The sequence below is a fragment of the Aplidium turbinatum genome, chromosome 2, assembly GCF_918807975.1.
Source record: "Aplidium turbinatum chromosome 2, kaAplTurb1.1, whole genome shotgun sequence".
NCBI classification, from domain to species: Eukaryota; Metazoa; Chordata; class Ascidiacea; order Aplousobranchia; family Polyclinidae; genus Aplidium; species Aplidium turbinatum.
Genome location: NC_137473.1, coordinates 42,460,077 through 42,481,165, shown reverse-complemented (window position 1 = coordinate 42,481,165; position 21,089 = coordinate 42,460,077). Strand labels below are relative to the sequence as shown.

General features: G+C 38.7%; 1 protein-coding gene across 3 annotated transcripts in view; it reads right to left on the bottom strand.

The window, feature by feature from the left end:
- LOC145764774 (rap1 GTPase-activating protein 1-like) overlaps positions 1 to 21,089 on the bottom strand; it is a 33,232-nt gene continuing 12,143 nt past the window's right edge. The window contains exons 1-19 of one of the 3 annotated variants that reach the window (XM_082576446.1): positions 16,724 to 17,098; positions 16,362 to 16,394; positions 8,150 to 8,213; positions 7,800 to 7,835; positions 7,181 to 7,249; positions 6,699 to 6,932; positions 6,384 to 6,505; positions 6,192 to 6,293; positions 5,744 to 5,942; positions 5,436 to 5,576; positions 4,918 to 5,073; positions 4,567 to 4,736; positions 4,299 to 4,455; positions 3,016 to 3,114; positions 2,737 to 2,777; positions 2,170 to 2,274; positions 1,914 to 1,983; positions 685 to 876; positions 1 to 436 (exon numbers count right to left, since the gene is read on the bottom strand). In XM_082576446.1, the coding sequence (XP_082432572.1) occupies positions 323 to 436; positions 685 to 876; positions 1,914 to 1,983; positions 2,170 to 2,274; positions 2,737 to 2,777; positions 3,016 to 3,114; positions 4,299 to 4,455; positions 4,567 to 4,736; positions 4,918 to 5,073; positions 5,436 to 5,576; positions 5,744 to 5,942; positions 6,192 to 6,293; positions 6,384 to 6,505; positions 6,699 to 6,932; positions 7,181 to 7,249; positions 7,800 to 7,835; positions 8,150 to 8,213; positions 16,362 to 16,394; positions 16,724 to 16,797 (2,178 nt within the window). In that variant the 5' untranslated portion in view covers positions 16,798 to 17,098 and the 3' untranslated portion in view covers positions 1 to 322. Of the gene's footprint in view, positions 437 to 684; positions 877 to 1,913; positions 1,984 to 2,169; positions 2,275 to 2,736; positions 2,778 to 3,015; positions 3,115 to 4,298; positions 4,456 to 4,566; positions 4,737 to 4,917; positions 5,074 to 5,435; positions 5,577 to 5,743; positions 5,943 to 6,191; positions 6,294 to 6,383; positions 6,506 to 6,698; positions 6,933 to 7,180; positions 7,250 to 7,799; positions 7,836 to 8,149; positions 8,214 to 8,644; positions 9,116 to 11,467; positions 11,617 to 16,361; positions 16,395 to 16,723; positions 17,099 to 21,089 lie in introns of those variants that run through there. The other 2 variants (XM_082576444.1, XM_082576445.1) reach the window with 2 other exon arrangements.

Here is a 21,089-nt window from a genome sequence, read left to right as displayed (position 1 = left end):
TGAAATGCTGTCATCCAGTGGCAAGCAGCACGTAGTTTATTAACAATAAAAATTCGATGTAATTTATATAAAAGCAGAAAATCAATAATGACGCAATGAAAGACGTGCAAAACAAGCGAGTGGCAACTTGTTCATCTTTGGCCAATAACGTCATGATAGCCCAAACTTCTTTATCAATAAATGAGAAAACTAAAGGGCGCTAAAAACAGTAATAAAAATATAAAAACAATAAATTACAAAAGGCCTTCTCCATCTTCAAAATGACAATTGCAAATATTTTTTTTTCGACATCAAACGTGTCATCATTTGCAACATGATGTCATCATATAAAGTGTTCTTCTGTAGTGGGTAGAGTGCCACCTAACTTTCGTACAATGGTGGGGTCCGGTCTTCTGTTTACTGCTTGTCGGAGCTGTTTAACTTCGTCCCGGAGTTCCTGAACAGATTTACTATTACTCGATTTGAACGAAGCAGATCACGTGGAAAAGAAAATTGGTTTTGAATGTAAAAATAAGCATACTATGTTGTGTAAGCCAAGCTGATATACATGCATACCGCAATGTTAAAATGTATAAGTTGGTTAGAGTTTAAATAATGTTTCAAGAATTCAAAGACATTAATAAATCTTTCGATGGTATCCTCGCGTGTTACATCAATGTAAGACCTAATACGATCAAAACTTACCAGCAATTCCTGCTTTTGACTTTCAAACTGGCTTCTTTCAATGCGAAGTGTTTCCAATTCTTCTTTCAACATAACCAAACGATCAACATCATTTCCGTTCGCATCTCCCTTTCGCTCGTTGGCGTTGCTGTGCGACTTTGATGACGTATTGACGGATTGTGGCCAGGACTCAGGTACGGATGAGGCACTTTCCTGGAAATTGCAAGGTTGATTAAGACTAGAAGAATGAAGAATAAACTCAGAGATTTCAAGTTTCAAACTCATATAAAATTAAAACATCGAGATTGTTTCTGTCATGAGTAATGTGTAGTTAAGGTTTCAGCTCATCGATCGTTTATTTAAATAAATGACGTAAGTGTAAATCGGAATAAAACCGGCTCAATGTGAGGCTTGTTCATAAAAGTTGTTTCATGGGAGTGAAATGCCTGAAAATAGGAGTGAAATGAGTTTCATGCCGAGTACTGCGCACCAGTGTGGTGCCGCAGCTCTCACACCCGCCACATTGACACCGCCATCAATGACGCACTACGCACTGTGACTGAATGCCTGCGTCCCACTCCAACGGACTGCCTTCCCATCCTTGCAGGCATCCAACCTGCTGAGCTTTGCCGTAAAGGAGCCATGATTTCCCTTGCTCGTCGCGCGCTGGACCCCGGCCACCTCCTCCACAGTACACTCCAGCGCCTACCTGGAGGACAGCAGCGACTGAAATCAAGACGCCCATTTGTGCCCGCCGCACGACAGCTTCTGAACAACGTTGAAGATCTTGGAATAAGTGCGGCACACTGGACGAACTACACATGGAACATGGAGTGGCAAAACAACACCTCCCGACTCCGTGATTTCCTACCCGACGTCGATCCCCACCCTCCGGGAATGTCCCTCGTAAAACTTGCGTGGGTCCGGCTTAACCGCCTACGAACCGGCGTTGGTCGCTTTCGTTCAGGCATGTGCAGATGGGGCCTGGCTCCCTCACCGGGATGCGAGTGTGGCGCCACAGACCAGACAGTAGATCATGTCGTCCATGACTGCCCAATCCATCAACCACCACATGGAACGCTTGGACTGAAGGCCCTGGATGACGAGACTGTCGAGTGGCTGATGACATCATGCCCAAACATATAGTCCGGAAGAACAGCTCATACGACGAAGAAGAATGGGAGTGAAACAACGAAGCGAGCATGCAGTCGGCTAGTCATTATAATTCTGTTCAAACCAATAAGTCTCACCAGCGCAGTATCCAAGTCCAAGCTGGTGAAGCTGTCACAGGACTGACTGGAAGACTCCGATGGGTTTTTCCTGCACCAATTTATACGTCATTGTAATGTAAATCAAACGAAAATCAAAAACAGAAAACCTTCAGACTTATAAAAATAATTATTATTAGTAAACAGGACACGACCATTTATCCTCACAGATGCAGACATCGGACTTAACATTTTAACGCTTTTCACAGTTTTTCACTGTTTCATTATTACGCCATACCTTAACTTCTTTGGGGAGTCACCCAACGACGTCAGGCTTCCTTGGTCCAACTTCATATCGGACACGTGACCACTGTCTTGACTGTTCTGATTGGACGACACGTTGCTACAAACATAGGATTGCAGATTAAATAAGTTGATAAGGGTCACTCAAGAATAAAGATTTTTATGGACACATCCCCCTCCCCTAACACAAGAGCAACTCACAAGGCCGTTAAGAGATCAAGTCGGACTTGATACTAAGTGAACATTCGAGCGCCGTCTAAAAAATACAGGCACCTCCAAAAAAGATCTTTTCAAGCGAAGTTATCTGCGTCTCCTTATGAGAGACACTCAACTTCCTATTCCTAAAGAAGCCGGATGTTAGCTAGGTGTTAGGCCTACAAACACATACGCGGTAAGTTATCAGGGCCCTCAAAGTGTTAGAAATGCCATATCTTCATGATCCCTTTCTTCAAGGATAGTGGCCACTCTTATTTATTCTCAAAATAAATTAATATTCATTGAAACACACTTGAACGAATTTGATTTCTCAACGTCACCAGAATGCAACTAGGTGTCGTCTCACCTTTTTGCTCCTTGGCTCCAGATGGTAGAGCGTCTCTCATCCTGCAATTACACGTCGTTATTATGGTGAAAATATAAATAGCGAGTACAAGACTATTATTGGGCTTAAGCATAGTATACAAACTTCCTATAATGGCAGTGGGAGGTGTAAGTAAGCAAGCAATCTCAATACCTATTTGATTCTGCAGAAAGTTTGTTTCTGCGTGAATCAGTGAATACAAATTTAACAATTTTTGTCTGAAAATTTGCTTAACGACGAATGTGATTAAGTTGCACTCACCAGACTTCCTTTTGACCCTTGGTGATAAAACTTCTTCCCAAAAAGTGGGCTGTGCTCGATATGATGATCATCCAAAGACCTTGACTGCCTGGCAAGTTTCTGTAAAAAATTCCAAATTATTTTAACGGCAACACTGAATCGAGACCGCATCTAAATTAGATACATTAACTAAAATCCTAAAATATCCTGTTTCCGCCACAGTGTAAAATTATGCACTGCGAGGACATCAAAATGAATCTGAATTATGAAAGATAACATAAATCTGCAGCAAAACTTAATTGTTTTGAGATTATTATTGTAACTGTCTCCGCCGCCAGTGTAGCCAAATCGTTTGGCATCCGCTGGCTTCGATCAGTCTTTCAACAAGGTTGATAGGATCTCCATTCTGTTTTGTCCTTTGCGATGTTTTGCAATCGATGGAGATGTGGTGTGCTGAGCAGGGATCCCAGGCCAGCTTTTCTGATGTCAGATCTCAGCAGTTGTAATAAATTGGTACGGTGACGTCCGGTTCGGCCTTGGTACTTTTTGCTGCCAATTATTGCAAATTCAAGGGCTTTCTGGGGAGGTGAGTCCTGGTGAAGTCTCAGAATGTGTCCAAACATGTTGTTATTGTTGATATTGTTGGGAAAGAACTACGTCACCTAATCTATTGATCAACTGACTCAACAAAATTTCACAGCAATAACGCCTAACACAGAAACTCAACAGACTGCAGCCTAAAGCCAAACAAAAGGGCCGCAAGAACGACTCACTGACTTCAGTTCAACACCATTTGTTATAGCACATGACTAAGAAACTGTGTTCCGAAAGCTAGAGCAATTCGCTATTACCACAGCAAACTGCCCGCTTTGTCCGCCCCGATAGCTCAGTTGGGTAGCGCGACTTCTGGAACAAAAATCTTCAAGATCAAGCGGCGCTAGTTCGACTTTTGGAGTGTGCGCTTGAGCAACGCACGTTAAGGACTGCTCTCTATTCTGCGGCATCTAATGGATGGAATAGCTCCCCAACAACAAGACTTTAACAATCGGAAACTTCACTCTGTCAATCTCGGTGACCAGGCCTGCGTCAGTGATTCAAAGCCTCTACAAGTATGCGAAACTACCAGGATTAAGCTCTGCAAGAAGCTTTCTCAGTCCGAGGATAAAGACTCAATCAATCAATCAATCAAAACTTGCAGGATCAGGCTAAAACAGGTAGTTAATTTCTACATTGTGAAGTAAGCAACGATCATGCTGCTGAAAGCGAAACTCAATCTATTGTGTTGAGATAGACGCAATTCTCACCTTAAACGTTTCAAAGAACCCATTTCCCATTTCCTTGACGGTGTCTGAAGACGCTGATGACGTGCTAATATTGTCACCACCTGACTGTGACGTCGGTCCGACCATGAGCTCACTGCCTCTCTGCATTTCATCGCAAAGCTGATCCAGCAACATAGACCTGAAGATGATTTTGTCGAATATTTGTCATTTTTGTCAAACTTACGCTGGTGACGTTATGTTGGCTGGAAGTTTTATTTACCGCGTTTAAATTTTGTAAGAATTCACCAACCTGGTCCGATATTGAAGCTTCGCAAATCGTTCCGACTTGCAGCAGGACCACTCCGCGTTTATCATCTTACAATACAACCATTCCCGGAACGATTCATTCTTGTTGAAGACTGCTGGTTCTGGAAGAACCGGCAAAAAATCTGGCACGTCTTCACGACACGTTACTGACACCTGATTGGAATAATTATACGCTGGCGTTGAAAAACACATTAATAAATGACGCAAGGTATAGGTTACAATATGAATCTAAATGCTTTCTTGGCAACTTTTTGATATGATAAACAATCAGCTGCATGATAAATTGTAATATATTACGATTTCATACCTTAAAACATGGCACCCACAAACCTACCTTATATTTGCACTCATCAGTGCATGGGTTGATTGGCTGGATGACGATGTATGCGTGGAGAAAGTTAGAAGTGATCATGTCTGGAACAAAAGGCGTGCTCTCTTCTTGGAAGATCATCGCAACAATGTCGTTTCCAATGTGACGTTTTCTTTGCAACTATGACAACACAATATCGCGTAATCCAAACGCATCATGCCTTTACGTCATGAAACTATCAGTATTGTAAAGCGGCAAGTGCTAAGAGAAATGCGTAACTATGATGGACACAGAGCTACATTATGAAAACACACGTTATTATCTATTGTACCGTAGAAGGTAAAAACCGCATAATTACGCCTATATTATTACCAAATAAACCAAACTAACGTCGATGAGCTTTAGTGACAAAGGTCCAACGTTCAACGATGAGGCTACTGTAAACGTTTTGAATAAAAGGTGATGAAAACTTGCATGAAAGTTTTCTCTGATTTGCCTTTCGGTGGTGACCGTTAGTTGTCACTCTTAACCTTTGAACTAACCTGTTGCCGGTCCCCCTCTACGTAAGGGAGCATGGTGGAAACATGAAACATAATCTGCTTGTTTTGAAACGTGGTGTGAACGGATGTGTCCCCTGTGTGCCCGTTTGTCACATCTAAACCTCCTCGAAACCCATTAAAACCCTGTAAATTAAGGAAAGATAAATTTAAGGTGATTGCTTTCCTTCATCGAAGCAGGGCGCAAAACTTCACTTGTGCATGGTTAGTGAAAGTGTTTAATAATTATTATTTATTAGACAATTAATTGACGATTGATGACAAAGAAAAACATTCAACCAGTGTTGCGCTACCTGGAGATTAACGCTGTCTCCTAAGAAATCCAAAAACTCCCTGAAGGCGGGACTTTCCCCGCAGTTTCCGAACAAATCCTCTTCTTTGGCCTGCTTCTTCTTTTGGTAAACAAGTCCAAACTTGTAACAGGAATTAATGGAATGTTCGTCGAAGTGGAGGATGGCACGCCATACGTTGGGACAAGCAATCGGCTCAAATCTGTCATGAAGGTCCGTCATAACGCAATAACGTCAAAAATCGCCATAAAGCAATTCCACAAATTCGTGGCAAAAATTATTCTACACACTTTCAGCAACTATTGCATTTACAAAGCAACTTCACCCTTCATAATTGTTTTGCAGAAAAAGCTTGTCATTTTTAATGCGTTAACTTTCAAAGAATGGCGATACAGCATAAGCATACAACGCCACCTTAGAATAAGTGAGAGCTCGCATCATTATAGTTCACCTGTCAACATTGATGTCAGGACAAAGAGCTTTTGCCCATCGCACTGGACCCCCACTTCCAGGAGTGACAGGAAAACATCGGATCCACGACGCATGACGACATCTAGTGAACAATACATTTTAATAAAAGTTTTATGTTGTATACGTAGCATACTTGCTATCTTTCTTGTTAAAATATATCAATGCACCACACCTCAACAGCACTCTGTGTTGACCAAGGCTGTCTTTATCACTTGTTGGTTCATACTTGATTGACATCAACAGCGACCCGATTGCCTCGTTTGTTTCGTCATAACCATACATGTTAATGTGCTCCTGCGTACCAATACAAAAAACTTATTGAACAATCAGTTAATCTAGTAAAATTACGTACCCACAAGAGGAAACTTTTTCATCCATTGTCATGATTAGTTTGTTATTGTTTACACTGCTGCGTGTCTACAAAGCATCCAGGAAGACAACCAACAATTATTATCTTACCAGCAGATGAATATACCAAGTTTCTCACCTGTCCTAAGAAGTGCTCCCTGTATGCGATCGTGATGTCATCGTTTTGCAGGTAAGGTTGAAATTGAAGTTGACTTGAAACAAGCTGAGAAGGTTCCGTTGAAAGGAATGGCGACTCAGTGTGGAAACCTTGCGCCCAATACCCACCTCGTGTGGGAGGAATAACTTGAGCATATGGGCCATCTTTCCTTAAAACTTCATCGATGGAAGGATACGAAGTTGTCAAATCGTTAGGCTGCGGAGAGTAAATAGTATTTTGAGTGATCAAACGAAAGAAGATTTCTTATGAAAGCTGAAGGAGTAGGCTACCTATCAAATATCGATATTATTTCTATATATTCTATTTGAATAAAGACCTTCCGATGACCCCCTTTTTGGGGTGAAACAGGCTGTAGAGGTTTTAGAGAGTTGTTGTGTGTTGAAATATATTCTTCACTCTTCAACATTTCTCGAGAACTAGATTACTCTGAATCTCTGACTTACCATGGTCTCCAGAGAGGATGCTGGACTTGCCAGATGAATGGAGCACCGTTGTTCATCCATGCGTGTTCCCTTGAAAGAAAAAGATAATATATTCTTCAAAGTCTTAACAAATATATCACGAAACTTGAAAGAAGTTTCTTTCAAGACCAAAGCTTTATTAACTTCCAGATCAACTGCTACTTGTAAAGTAACTGTCAATGAACAAAGTGTCGCTTCATTTTACTGTTCTCGATACGATAGACGAGGTTCAGGTTTCACCGAAGCCGATGCTTTTCTTCGTAATTAATAAGTAAGTCACGCCACCGCGACGAGCCGATCATGATGAGCTAATATGGCGAGAATAGCAAAAGGAAATCGATAAGCGTATGTGACGTCACAAAACGTGAAAAGTTAACCCTCTTTTAAACAATCTCAGCGGGTTAGTGAGTCCTAGTTTCTAGCAATAAAAAATATTTTTCTGTCCAGCAGAAAAAAGTTTGTCACATGAAAAAAATGCTGATTAACAAGAAAAATGTAGGCTACAGCAAGAATTTCAACTTTGATTCTGTAATAAATCGTTGAAATTCAAAACAATTAAAGATTATTGTGGTGAGCTAACCGATAACATCACAACGCTAACCTGCATCCTTTCCAACATAGCGAAAAAGTCTTCAGCCTGAAGTAAAGAAATGTTAGTTAGACGGATGATTTTTATTTGTGTATAGACATCAGATTTATTTGTCAGACATATTGTTTGTTTTTGTTATAGTTTTTTATTATCACCTGCTTGATTTTTAAAACAAAAATCTAAAGCTAAGCCTTGTTTCTTAGCAGATAAAAATCAGGACTTTTTTATTTGTGAACGTCATCAATCATCACCAGTGACATGGACTTGACATGACATCAGATCTACCTCACATGTCGCTGTGATATTGTTGAGCACACAAAAGGTTATTAATGAACTTAATGCTAAAACACTTTCTACATTACCTTGCTGACATCACTAGACAACTTGTCGCATGTTTCGCAAAGAACGTTGCCGTTCTTTTCTTTTCTGCAAAAAAAAAAAACAAATATTTCCATGGAGTCTCCCAGAAAGGCTTTTTCACTTATTAACCTTTTATTGAAGTTGATTGAATTAATATTTGGTACAAAACGAACAATCAGCTGTATTTTCTTCAAACTTAGATACAATCTACCAGAACAGGGGTTAGACAGCAATTATAAAAACGTAAATAAACAACAATGAAACATGACAATAGTTTGTGACAACACAACGTGACAGACGCTTTGGCACCATGTAGAAGCGGATGCAAGTATGTTTTCAACAATCATTTAAATTCTAAATCCTTAATTTAGTTCAGGCCTACAGCATTCTTAGGTACAGGCCTACAGGCCTACAGCTACAACTGATACCGCCTAGCGATAAGCAAAAACGAAAAAAAAAAATTGAAGTAAGCTCAACAATGCTGGCTACACGAATACCTGTCTGGGTTTGTTAAGTATGTGCGGACCACCGCGGCAGCAGCGGCTCTTTCTGCCTCTGCTTTTTGAAGCGAGTTCTTCTGCAAAGTCATCCCAATAAATCGAGTCGCAATTTTGAAGGCGTTTTTCTTCATTCCGTATTGGTCGTCGTGAAAATCTTCTTCTGCAGAATCGCTCGGAATAATGTTATCGCTAGAGGCGACGGAGGATACAGCTGACCGTCGTGCTCGAAGTCGCACAGGCGGCGGACTTCCTGATATAGCGGAAAAGTCTAAGCTCTTTTGACGCACTTTTGCTGCGTCGTCGCTTAAAAAAGCTTTGTTTTCACAATTTTGTGCAATGCAGATTTCTTGACCACGTGACTGTTTTGGAGGACATGGTTGGCTATTCGACTGACGACGACTCGGAGAGGACCAAACTACGGTCATGGCACGGTTGTTATGAAACTGATCTCCACTTTCAGGATCAGGGCTAAAGGTGGAAAATTTCGGTCAGCAAGGTTTGAGGGAGAAACGTTTGAACGTATATGCTCGCTAAACACGTCACAGCACAACCACAGTAGGCTTTTTTTATTTCACAGGCATCAGACACACAAGCCAAGTGTCGAGTCAATCACAAACAAAAATCATTTTTAATTACACTTTGCGGAAACCACATTATATATCATTGCAAGAATCATTTGTTAACGTTGTCATAAGTTAAAATGTCGTTAAAAAAACCCGGAAATTACATTACCGACATTTTTCTCTAATTTATCAAATCAAACAACAATAATAGCACTTTAACAGTCAAACCGTGAATAACAACTCCTATTCCAATACGATTTCCCATACGTCACTAAAAGATTCGATTGCCAATGTAGCATGCCATACACAATACATATTATACAAATGGTGAAAATTTTCTTAAACGACACCTACGCTTCATGGTCTATTGAACACTGCAGGTAATCTCAAAATCACCAACTCATTGATGCTTATGCTTGCACAGTGCTTACGAAGCATGGCTCATCTTTACCACAGCCAATGCCAAATTAAACCTAAACGGCAGTTTTTAATCCTCATACCCGATACAATCATTCCTAAATTACTATTACGTATTAAAATAACTTTATGGGATTTATAGTAGCCATAGCAAAAACAGACAAGTTGCGACATAATAGCTTTTGATTCAAGAAGAAAGCAATAGCAAACAGAGTTAGTAGAATTATTCGAATGAAAATAAGCTTAGCAAATACGGGCATCAATCAGCCACGTGATAGTGCTTACAAATCAACCATAACTAGTGCGACTATACATATAAGTAATCTCTGGTGTGACGTTGGCAACAAAACGATGCATAGATTGTTCGATTAAACTACATCGGAAACACTCAGGCGAATAGTATACTACCGTGTGGGAACAAAAACTAGCGTCACCGACTTCAGTGGCAGGAAAAGTACGTTGTTTAAAAATTATAGATAATAGCAGTAATGCAATGGCTAGAGACGTCAATAACTTCAAATAATTTCTATTAAGCCAATCTAACAAGTAACACTGAAAGCACGAACCAGTAGAAGCCGTTACCTTGTCAAGAATTTGTATAGAATTGCCAAGCTTGCAATAGGCCTACTTTATACTATACCAAAAATGTATTTGTTGAAACCACTGGTATGTCGCTGCAAAATTTCAATCATGCGTGAATGGCGAAAGTTCAATCATGCGTAAAATGGCAATGGTCAAGTGAACTGTGAGCAAATTGCAAGCAGTACAGAAACATGAACAGTTTTTATCACTCCGCACATGCATCGACTTTTCTTCAAGTTCAAATTTTTACTGATTGAAATCAAGGACTTGTTTTTTTAACTTTGAAGTTTGATACGAATCAATGTTTTGAACTTCGAGTTCATGAGATCGGCCGACCAACGTCACCAAATTTTAACTGAAGCTCAAAAGTTAGATTAGACTTGGCGCAAAGAGTCGTATTTGGAGTGAATAGTTTGAATTTGAATGAAAGTAAAGTTTAATTTCCGGTTTTGAACTTAAGCTGTGAAGTACCATAGCCAATCCACCATTGTCATAAACACGATCAAACATTGAAGAGTAGCCTACACCCTCGTGACACGTCCCACGTCAGGAAGGCGGAAGACAGTCCAACAAAGCCAACGCAAAAACAATCAAACTTTATTAAGTGGTATGCACTGCAGCCGTGCAGCGCATAGCCCCGGTTAGCAAATCACTTTTTTATATTGATTCCACTCCTGCACGTTGAATTAGTGTAAAAAACAATATTTTGCTGTTTGGGCAGTGCAAAATGGCGATGGTCTTGGCAAAAAACAAATTTAAGTAGTTTTTGTGACGCTTCTCGGATAATTCTATAATAACTACAGTGGGTTCATTGCATACGGAAGTGTAAATCTAAGCAAAAAGTCAAATCAAATCGTTGCTTTGCCAACATGTTTATTGAGTGAAATTTCATAAACAGGCGACATCGTGCTTAGCACTGACAAACCACTCATCATAACTTACAATGCGTCATACATGAGAACACAACCAAACAAACAATGCATGAATGCACGAAGCCGACATCTTCATCTTATTCTAGTTTTTTTTACTAATATTTAACAGCGATACAAAACACGAAATCTTTTGCAACAAAATTTAGATATTTTCATTCTAAACGTACACGCAACAACACGCATTCATACAGGACAGGACAGAAGCACGCAAACTCGTTTCAACCCTCAAACCTGAACTCAGTGGTGGAAAAGTCGCATCAAATTTATTTGAGTAAACAATTTGTCCGAGGACCTGATGCGACTTTCCCACGTGGGATGGAAACTACCTCATGGTGACAGCGGGCAGGTACGTGACATCATCTTCTTCGTCTTCTTCGTCAACGCAATACCGTTGCGCAGTCATGTACCTCCGTCGATGTGAAATCATAGCTGATGCCATTTCTCAAAGTTCCGACTACAATAGGAACAATCGCAATAAAGCGTACAACAACAAACTAAACTAGAATCACTCAAAATTAAACACTTCCTTCAAAAACCAAAGGCCTGGTTATTTCGTGTCAAATAGCAGCATTTAGTAATGTAACGCTATTCCATGAAGTATCTGTAACATATCGTACTTCCTTGCCATGGCAGCTCGTGCACAGCGTCACAAAGGGTTCCAAAGTTTACTGTGTGACATAAGTATGTCAAAACCTCTAGAACAGGTCCATCGTGGTTTGCAACCTTTCCAGAAAATGCGGTCTCTCGTGAACAAGATCATGGTATTCAAAAATTTGTGTAAAACTGCAGTCAGCTTTTAGGTGCATCACCACCTCACTAACTAATTCTTGTCACCTGCTGGCTTTCTTCAAACACAAAGCCACTTCCATCAACAATCTTTCATCATATCAATCACTCTCTCTGACTACTGATGACATAAAAAGCAAAATTCCTTCACAAGGCTATCAGCTTATATGATCATGCACGACAGTAATGTTGATGGAAAGCATCAAGTATCTCGAAAACATAACAATTAAACATTGCAATGAAACTTAATTGGTAATTCTAAATGTCTGGTCCTAGCCTGCAATAGTTCTGCTTTCTTATGTCTGTTTAACGTCAAGTGCCATTGATAAACTGCATGACCATGTCCCCTCGTACCCAGACGCTATTGACCCGTCTATGGTGTCGAGCCAAGCCACTTTGATGGCAAAACTCGCAGACTAATTATATTTGCGACCACTAGCAAATATTAGCATTGACGATTAATTGCAAACCAACCCGTGACGGCTAACGTGATGAATAAGTTGGCTAACTACAAACTGTTGGTGTCAAACCACATCGTCACGTCACACTGCCAATGTGTCAGATCCCAGACAGCAAAATACGTCATTTTCACATTGATTCAATGTCTGCAGACGTTGGATCTTTGTATAAGGGATGTTTACCAAAGTCTAAGGAGTTTTGCAGCGTATTCGGTTTCGATGAATACCTAGGCGGTCAACTTCGATTAAAATGGTGCAGACGTTTATCAACAATCCTTGAGTACACGTTTGGATGTTTTCGTCAAACGTTAATTAATAAACAAGCGTGCACAGCCAATCAAATTATCCTATATTGCAGTTGGAAGAGCTCGTTTCGCTTGACCAAAAATAGTTTGTGACGTCATCATAACCTCTAGCTCTAATGACAGGAAAAAAGCGCGAAAGATTTGAAGAGAAAGTGTCAACTATTCAACGTTGATTTGCCAGCATGAGACGTCAATTTAACAAACTCGATTTACAACGAAAATTTAATATCCGAAACTAGATGTGGAAATTTTTTAACGACATTATGACCACTGTCCCATTTCCAGCCCTTTTCACTGTTTTGATCTAGTCGGCACCGTCCTCTTTTGCCCCAATGTAACTTTTATATTTTCAAAAGCTCCACCAAGCACCAAATAAACACCATACAGCAACTAGCCCTTATTGCTTACTCCGCCTTTGCTTTTAATATCATCCATGCGTCTTCGAACACCACAATTTAACGAGTTCGCAATTCTTGAAAACGTCTGAAGTTTTCATATTTGATTAGTTTTAGATTTGGCCATAGCAGCTATAATTTAACCGTCGTCAAAAGCTCTTCAGACTTTAACTAATAACCTTCTCAGCATTTAAGAAAATTTTAACCATGGCCCAAAACGCGAAACAATTAGGCGATTTCACATAAACTGTCAAGGCTAGCTTATTTCGAATATTCAGCATGAAAAATTCCCAGACAGCATTGATCGTTTTTACATTGGTTTAACTTCTGCTTTGCTTAGCTGTGTGAGTTACTTTTACGTCAATTACGTGAATCGAGTACCTATCAACGTCATTGCAAACATCGCCTGACGCATAAGCGTCATACCTACGTAAAATAAAAATTCATTCATTCACACTTTCAACTATCATCGTCGTCAAATCATCACCGCAATCACGTCATGGTTGATATTGTTTGCAACAATATTAAAACGAAACTGCGGCAGCACCGCTTACGCAATTACGATCAGAGACTGTTACTGTAATTGTAAATGCATCTTGCATCGTGTATGCTACATGACTGAACGGCAACAAACAAAATAACTGGCAACCCTTGTAATGTCACACACGATAAAATCGAGCTTCCATTGAACTCTTTGTGGTTCATAATCACCATTTACATTCTTTTTAGGAATCTAAATCATGGAAACTGCCAATGTTTTCCCTCGTGGGGCTTCGCGATTCTATTCACCCATACTGATTGAGCTTCACAAAGACTTCAACAGCTTTACAAACTCTAACTACATTATCTGCTAACAAGCTGATAAGCTGATTTACATCTCATATGCGTCATCACAGCAACCAGAGCAAAAGTGTTTGCTGCACTAGTCACTTGGCAGAGCACTAATATACTGACGTCAAAATGTTTCTAATGCCGGAAGTGGTGAATAGTGCAATAGATGATAAAACCATCATCTAATCTTTGACATTATACTGTACAGTACAATCAACTAATCACAATAAAATAGCAAAAGGTGATAATTTACAGGGTCTGAAAAACAATAGTAGGCTATACTCAGCTAGGTTCCGTGCAAATATCTAGCATTTCAAAATATTTATACCGAAAGGCAAATAACAATTTAGGTTAATCTGCTTATCTTGAACATGAACCTCACATAGAACATATTCATGCATTTTCGCTTTCTGATATACATTTTTACAAACTTGCATTGACAGTCTAACATTATTTGGTATGATATGTTTGATAAAATTAATCGAGTTAGTGCGACTAAATCAGTTACAGGATTTGAGAAAAACCTTGAACGTTCACATTCATTAATCAGAACTAAAAGATGTAGGCTAGAATTAAACGAGAGATTCTGACTTATCCAAGTCATCCGTGGATACGACAGCGTAGTTTAAGTTGCAATGAGGGGATTCATTGGCTATAAAACAAGAAAAAATTTAAAAAACAGGTAAACGATAAAAAAGACTTTGCAAGATGAACGTGATCGATCACGAATCGTTTTCGACACATTAAACAAACAAAAAAGATAGATATAATTCGAAAAAGTTGTTACACTTTGGCCACTGAAAATTGCGTCAGGCAAGATAAAGCAAATAATTAATACCAATGCGGACATCACCTTAATCGTTTTTGAGAATAATCCAAATCATTTTCATTGCTTTTACAGCGCTCTCTAGTGAATGATGGTGTCCTGGCAATCCATCCAGATGGTGTCGTAAGTACTCCATTAATAGCAGGTTCAAGCTCTTTGCTTTTCATCCCATTGGGAAAGGTTTGAGGGAATTTTTTTAAATACTCAGGCGAAATGGGAGGCAACGGCAGGGTTATATTGGGAGAAAAAAATAACCCAAATTTAACCTTTTTCATTTTTCAATTTATGTTAGGGAAATGTCTAACCACAAAAACGACTAACACGGATATGCTTATCTAATGGTAAATTTCTACAAAAAAAGGTTAAAAAGTCAATTGAGAAAGCGTATGCATTACCCCATCTGCAGAAAGGAACCGGGATAATCTCGATGATTCGACAGAAAATCTCTAAACAAATCGCTTTATCCTAAATTCCAATGCAAGCTGTGCGCAACAGCAGGCCCTACGCAATGCAGAGGTAACACTTTCACTGCCTCTTCAGAAATCGGGTTATCTATACTTCAACCTTGATTTATTCCAAAAACTTGTGTAAATTCCACTTATCTTATGCTGCTGATTCCCGACAGGTGTGACAGACTCAACTCAATCGACAAGTAATGAACCACAAAATTAACCTGACAAGTTGGCAACCGAAGCTGGAAGCTTTTGAAAATCACTGAAGAACGTCCAGAATGTTCAAAAATAAATTTGCATTGCTTTAACATCACATGTCATTAATTGACGTGACTGAGTTTATTTTTCAAACTTTCTGTTCAATCCCAATTGAGCGTTCAACATTGTCGTGCTTGCGCGCGATCGCTAGTGCGGAACTACAGATGCAGAAACCCGCATTTGATATCATCAGATACATTCTTCTTGGTACAACTTTCATGATGTTAAATTACAAAAAATAAGCTACGTTAGCGAATTACTACGTGGAATTTTGAAGAAGAATATTTTCCTTGCCATGGGAGTTAGTCATGGCATCATAGTGACTTTCATTTGTTTCGTCATCGCAAGTTTAAAATGTAACACTGTAAAATCATGACACCATAACTTCTTCAGAAAAAATTTGAAACATACAGACGAATGAAAACACAATGTTTGTCATGATATGAAAACTAATAAACGTTTTTGACGATGCATCTAACCCTTGTGAAACATCTACAAAACTCATTGATGAAATTATAACTGCTAGAAATTACATTACACAACAGATAAAGACACAGCTTGCCATGATTAACTAAATACATTAACTAAATATAAGCTCATCCGGCGTATAACTGTCTATTGAACCTTGATGGTACAATAAGTTTTGATATAAGTAAGCCTTCAAGTACTTTGAGAAAAATTTTAGAAATACTACCACATGATGTGAATAAACAAGATTTGATTGATTTCAGTCATGCGTGGATAACGGGATATGTTTCACGATACAACAAGTTTGAGTGATCATAATCACAAAACTGACGTTGAAATGACTCCATCACCTACAACCTACTAGGCTACTGGAAACTTGAGAACCATCTGGCAGCCAGCGTTGTGTTGTCACAAAACTTTATCAATCAGCAAGCAACTTACCTCGCAGTCTTTAGAGTCAGTGGAGCATCACATCTACAAATTAAAAATTGCAATGTTAATGCCTTTAATTTGTCTAATCTTTGATAATTTGTTTTCTCAATCCTAGAAATACATTTGTCAACGAAAAATAAAGAATTGTTTTTGCCTTACAAGGCCAAGCAGTTTATGAATCTGAAGTGCTGTTGAAAAGTGCTCTTCTTGAAAGTTCCAAAACTTGACTACTGACAATGAAAAAGCTTTTGTTCCCACGTTTTTCTTTAGTATTAGATCTCTGCGTAGTATGTGTGATCCCTGATCATTAAATGTTATCACACCGTCAATGACATGGAAATTGTGAGCATGAAGCGCAGATAGTGACCCACCGGTTCTGAAGGGCCTTTTTGGCCCTGGACATGGCGAGAGAGCACGCAGCATTATGTTTCTTCTTTTCCGGCATGATTGGAAGTTTCAACGCAAATAATTTTACAGTTTTTTAATCAAATGCTTTAGGAATTTCTCTGAGTTCACCAAGATTAGTTTCAATTTAAACAAAGTGTTGTTAAACTTTCGAAGTTGGAACAAGAACTATCATAAGTGGGCATCTCTTTGTAAACGTTCCCGGTAGACTTATTAGTTGTCGGATTCGATACAATCAAGAAATTCAACATGCCCCATGGATACAATGCTTTTACACAAGCACGCAACTCACAAAATGTGATTCAGGTTTCATGAGTAGGTTTCGTCAAAAGGACGTTTTTGAACATCAAATATACTGTACAAACAAATATGGAATCAACTTTAACGAAACTCAAAAATATGGAGCACCCCGACAAGTCACAGGCAATACTTCTAATAACCAATATAAATACGAAGCTAGAATTTTGAAAATTATGAAGTTGGACTGCAGATTCACTACAATGATACAGTGAGTTTCATAGTCTGACGTAGAAAACATCCGCAAGAATCAAAATATGCTGCGGACACTGTGATTAGCAGAAACGACATTCGAGTATTATAAGATAGACATATATAGTTATACGGTGAGACCTGGTCTATTTGTATATGGCTGATGTTTTGCATGAAATGTTAATGGACTGATGAGTTGAGCTAAGAGAAATTAGCTTCTTGTTTTACATAACAACTAGATTCTTCTGTATTTAATACTTTCAATTTTCTCAGAAAACTTTTGTACGTGTCTTTCATACTCTTGTAAAATATTTTTACAAACAAGAAAAATCTTAAGATGTTGTAATTTCCGTTAACAGTGGTAATGAAATATATTTCTTATTTGCAATATAACAAGCTATAAAATATTCCCAGCCTTGATGCGACCCACTCTAACCTACATCTCAATAAACCAATCACTTTTTTCAACTTACGAATGACGTATTGATTGATAACTTATGATTTCATCGAGTGATAGTGTTTGTTGTACATGTATAAAGTAACACTTTATCATTGCGAAGAAGGGGGCGTTCTTCCCGGCTATCAGCACTATTAGTGGTGCGATACTGACGAGCCCAGCCTCATGGGCGAAACACGGTGTCTATCGCTGTCAATTCTTGCTACAAATCGGCTGCCGAGAAACACTTTATCATTGCCTTGATGATGGGCCATGGTAAAGTTCGCTTACAATTTGTCACTTTTGGTATACAGTAGGCCAAGTCCAAAAGCTTTAAACTTGTCCGTACGATGGTTGGAAAAACGAAATGTACAACACAAGCTGCCATAAACAAGGCGGTAAATCCAAAATGGTAAAATTACTTTGCAATATCAAACATTCGTCTTGTGATCAGACTGTTCCAGAGTCCAGACCAAGCAAAAGAACTAGATATTGATAAAGGGCTAAAATAAAAGTTATGCTATACATGCAATGTTTGTACATTATTTTATGTCATTAACCTCTGATTTGTCTGAATAACTGTTCTTATTAACTTACAGTCACTGTGTCACTGCCTTTATCTCACCACTCTTGATTTACTGACTCTCACTCATTTCCCCTAACTTACTAATCCAGCCACAAAATGCAATATTATTGACTGTACGAGATTTAGTTTGTTAATCATTGCTCAACCACCCCAATATCACTAGCAAACAAAACGGCTTGCCAATCTTCTGTCTGCTTCTCACGATGACGCGGCAAGACGCAGTCCATCTTGTGACGTCATCCCTTGAGCAGAACGATTAATATGAAAACCACGACAACTGATGAAAGATATTAATAGCTTCTGAATAACATGAGTGATTGCTGCGATTCAGTCGACTGAAACCACGTTTTAGCGGTTACTTTTCCCTGTGAACATTTTTTATTTGATATACCACGTGGTCACTTAGTAGTAGGCTATTATCTTATTCCCAGTCGATTCCAAAAGAGCTTTCGACGTTATTTTTAATTCTCGCAATTTCTGAGGTTCGGTTGAGATTTAAGTGATCATACTCAACAGAATCAGGAAAATCCGCCATTGCAGAAATGCATGCAAGTTACAGTAGGCTATACTCCAACGACTTTCAATTTTGGAATGCTTTTGGATATACAATATTGTGCCATAAACCTTTATCACCACGAGTCCACTCAAGCCTATGACATATTTGTAATCACGAACAACGAAACTTTTCAACAGGTAAATGATGTTCAAGCACTTTAAAGTAAAAAGGATTCTCAAGTGCATCATAAGGCACAAAATGTTTTTCATCCGTAACTATCAACATACCACCACCACTATCATCACCAAATACACCATGGCTTGGTAACCGCATGCGTACATTATTATAAATTATTGAGTGTTGGCCATTTTCATTTTGTTTTAACTACTGTACTGTGCAAGTGCGTGCTGTTCGTACAGTAAATCTCAGTTTAGCTACAGTTTGTCCACTGTACTTATTATTGTTTTGCGTTGAGGTATGGCAACAAACGACAAATAAACCAGTGCTTATTATTTCTGTTGCCATGCTTTGCATAATAATATCCCATTTGCATACCTACATCTGTTGTTACATCTTAAATTTTGTTTTTGCTTTAGTTAAAACAAAGCAAAAAAAGTTACAAAGTATTGAAAGTAAATTCGAGACGAACACAAATTATTTTGCAACGCTAAATGGCGGCAAATTGTCAAAATTTAGTTGGTTTAAAGATGGCGCTAATGAGTATGGAAAAAAAACAATTAATTTGTGGGTAACAACGAAGTTTACTTAGAGATTCATTGTATTTTTAATTCGGATTTAGGCAGGTATGGTTTCTGAAAACTTAAAACCTTTTACGAGGGTAGTCAGTCATTTGTAAAAATGCTACATTTCAACAAAGTTACCAAGCGCAATCGCATTACAAATTTTAGCGCTTTACATGTTTTTGGCATGATTCGACCGGAAATGAAAACCAGACATACTGCAAGAAATGGCCGGAAACATGAACAAATCTGTATTGTTTTAGTTAGTGCACAAACCTTCCATAAAGCAATGCTGTAACAAAGTAAGCTACTTTGCGCCATCAGTGACTATGATTTCATTTAATCCCACAAAAATAAATGTCAACTTTCACCTTCCAAACAACGTGACCAAGTTAATAATTAGCTAATTGTCACAAGACGATTTCTTCCGGCGCGATGTGTTGGTGTTTGTTGATAAACATCACTTATGATGGGGTCACGTGACCAAATGAGCAACCATCGCAAAAGTTGTTGATTCAACGTCAGTTTAGGTCAAATGTATGCAATACAACATATTGTGAAAATATACCAAAGATGTAAACTTGTACAGCAACCAATCACATCAAGGAACCGCATCCACTCCCACAGAAGTCAATCAAATAAGTTAGAAAAAAATCTTCAATCAAAGTATGAATCTAACAGCGGTTGCTTTCAATTCATCACCAACAGACTACTGCAAACTGTAGACTAAACAAATCCGTTTCGTCAATACAACATCTTGTTCGAAGGTTTGTTTTCAAAATCAGTTTAATGCATGTGAGTACATCGTTGAGGTAAAACCAAGCTGGGTTATGTGATGTCCACTTTTAGTTTTATTGCAGTGTCTCGGTTTTTGAGCATAGTTCTTTCCAGCACTCCAGGTTTGCAAAACAAGGTTGTAAGTATTGTGGCACTTACATGGTTGTAAGTATTGTGGCACTTACATGGTTGTAAGTATTGTGGCACTGGTTGGTTTGATCCATTTGAGATATCAAGAACATTCAAACAATTTTTTTGCGGTTATCTCAGTTTGATGATTTTGGACATAACTCCATTTGGTTTTACCCCAACGACATATTCGCTACAATATATATTGCCAGCTTTTTGTAGCATTGTTTCGACGTATCAATTCAATGATACCGTAGATATCCAAAGATAATTATTATTTCAAACATATTTCTACCAAACTAATGTTTTTATAAAACAGGTGGCAGCAAGTTGCCATTTTTTACATCATTTCAACTCCGTTGGGTTGGGAGTAACCAAAGTTTGCTACAAATTTGTTTGAAAACAAAGCTGCAAACAGCGTTAAAATGATCACGTTATCGTTTACATATATCGCATACCGACTTCATATGCCGCTCAACGAAAGCCATTACCTTCGATTTCTTCTGAAACGTCGTTTTATTTTCTGAGGCCAAAATGTTGATGACAATGTCGCCGACGATAAGTCACATTGTGCTGAAGACTTCCTTGAAGAAGATTTCGGGTTTTTTGCGTTTTTTGTAGACAGTTCTCCAAATTTAATTTCTGGCAACGACCGACTTCGCAAGAAATTATTATTATT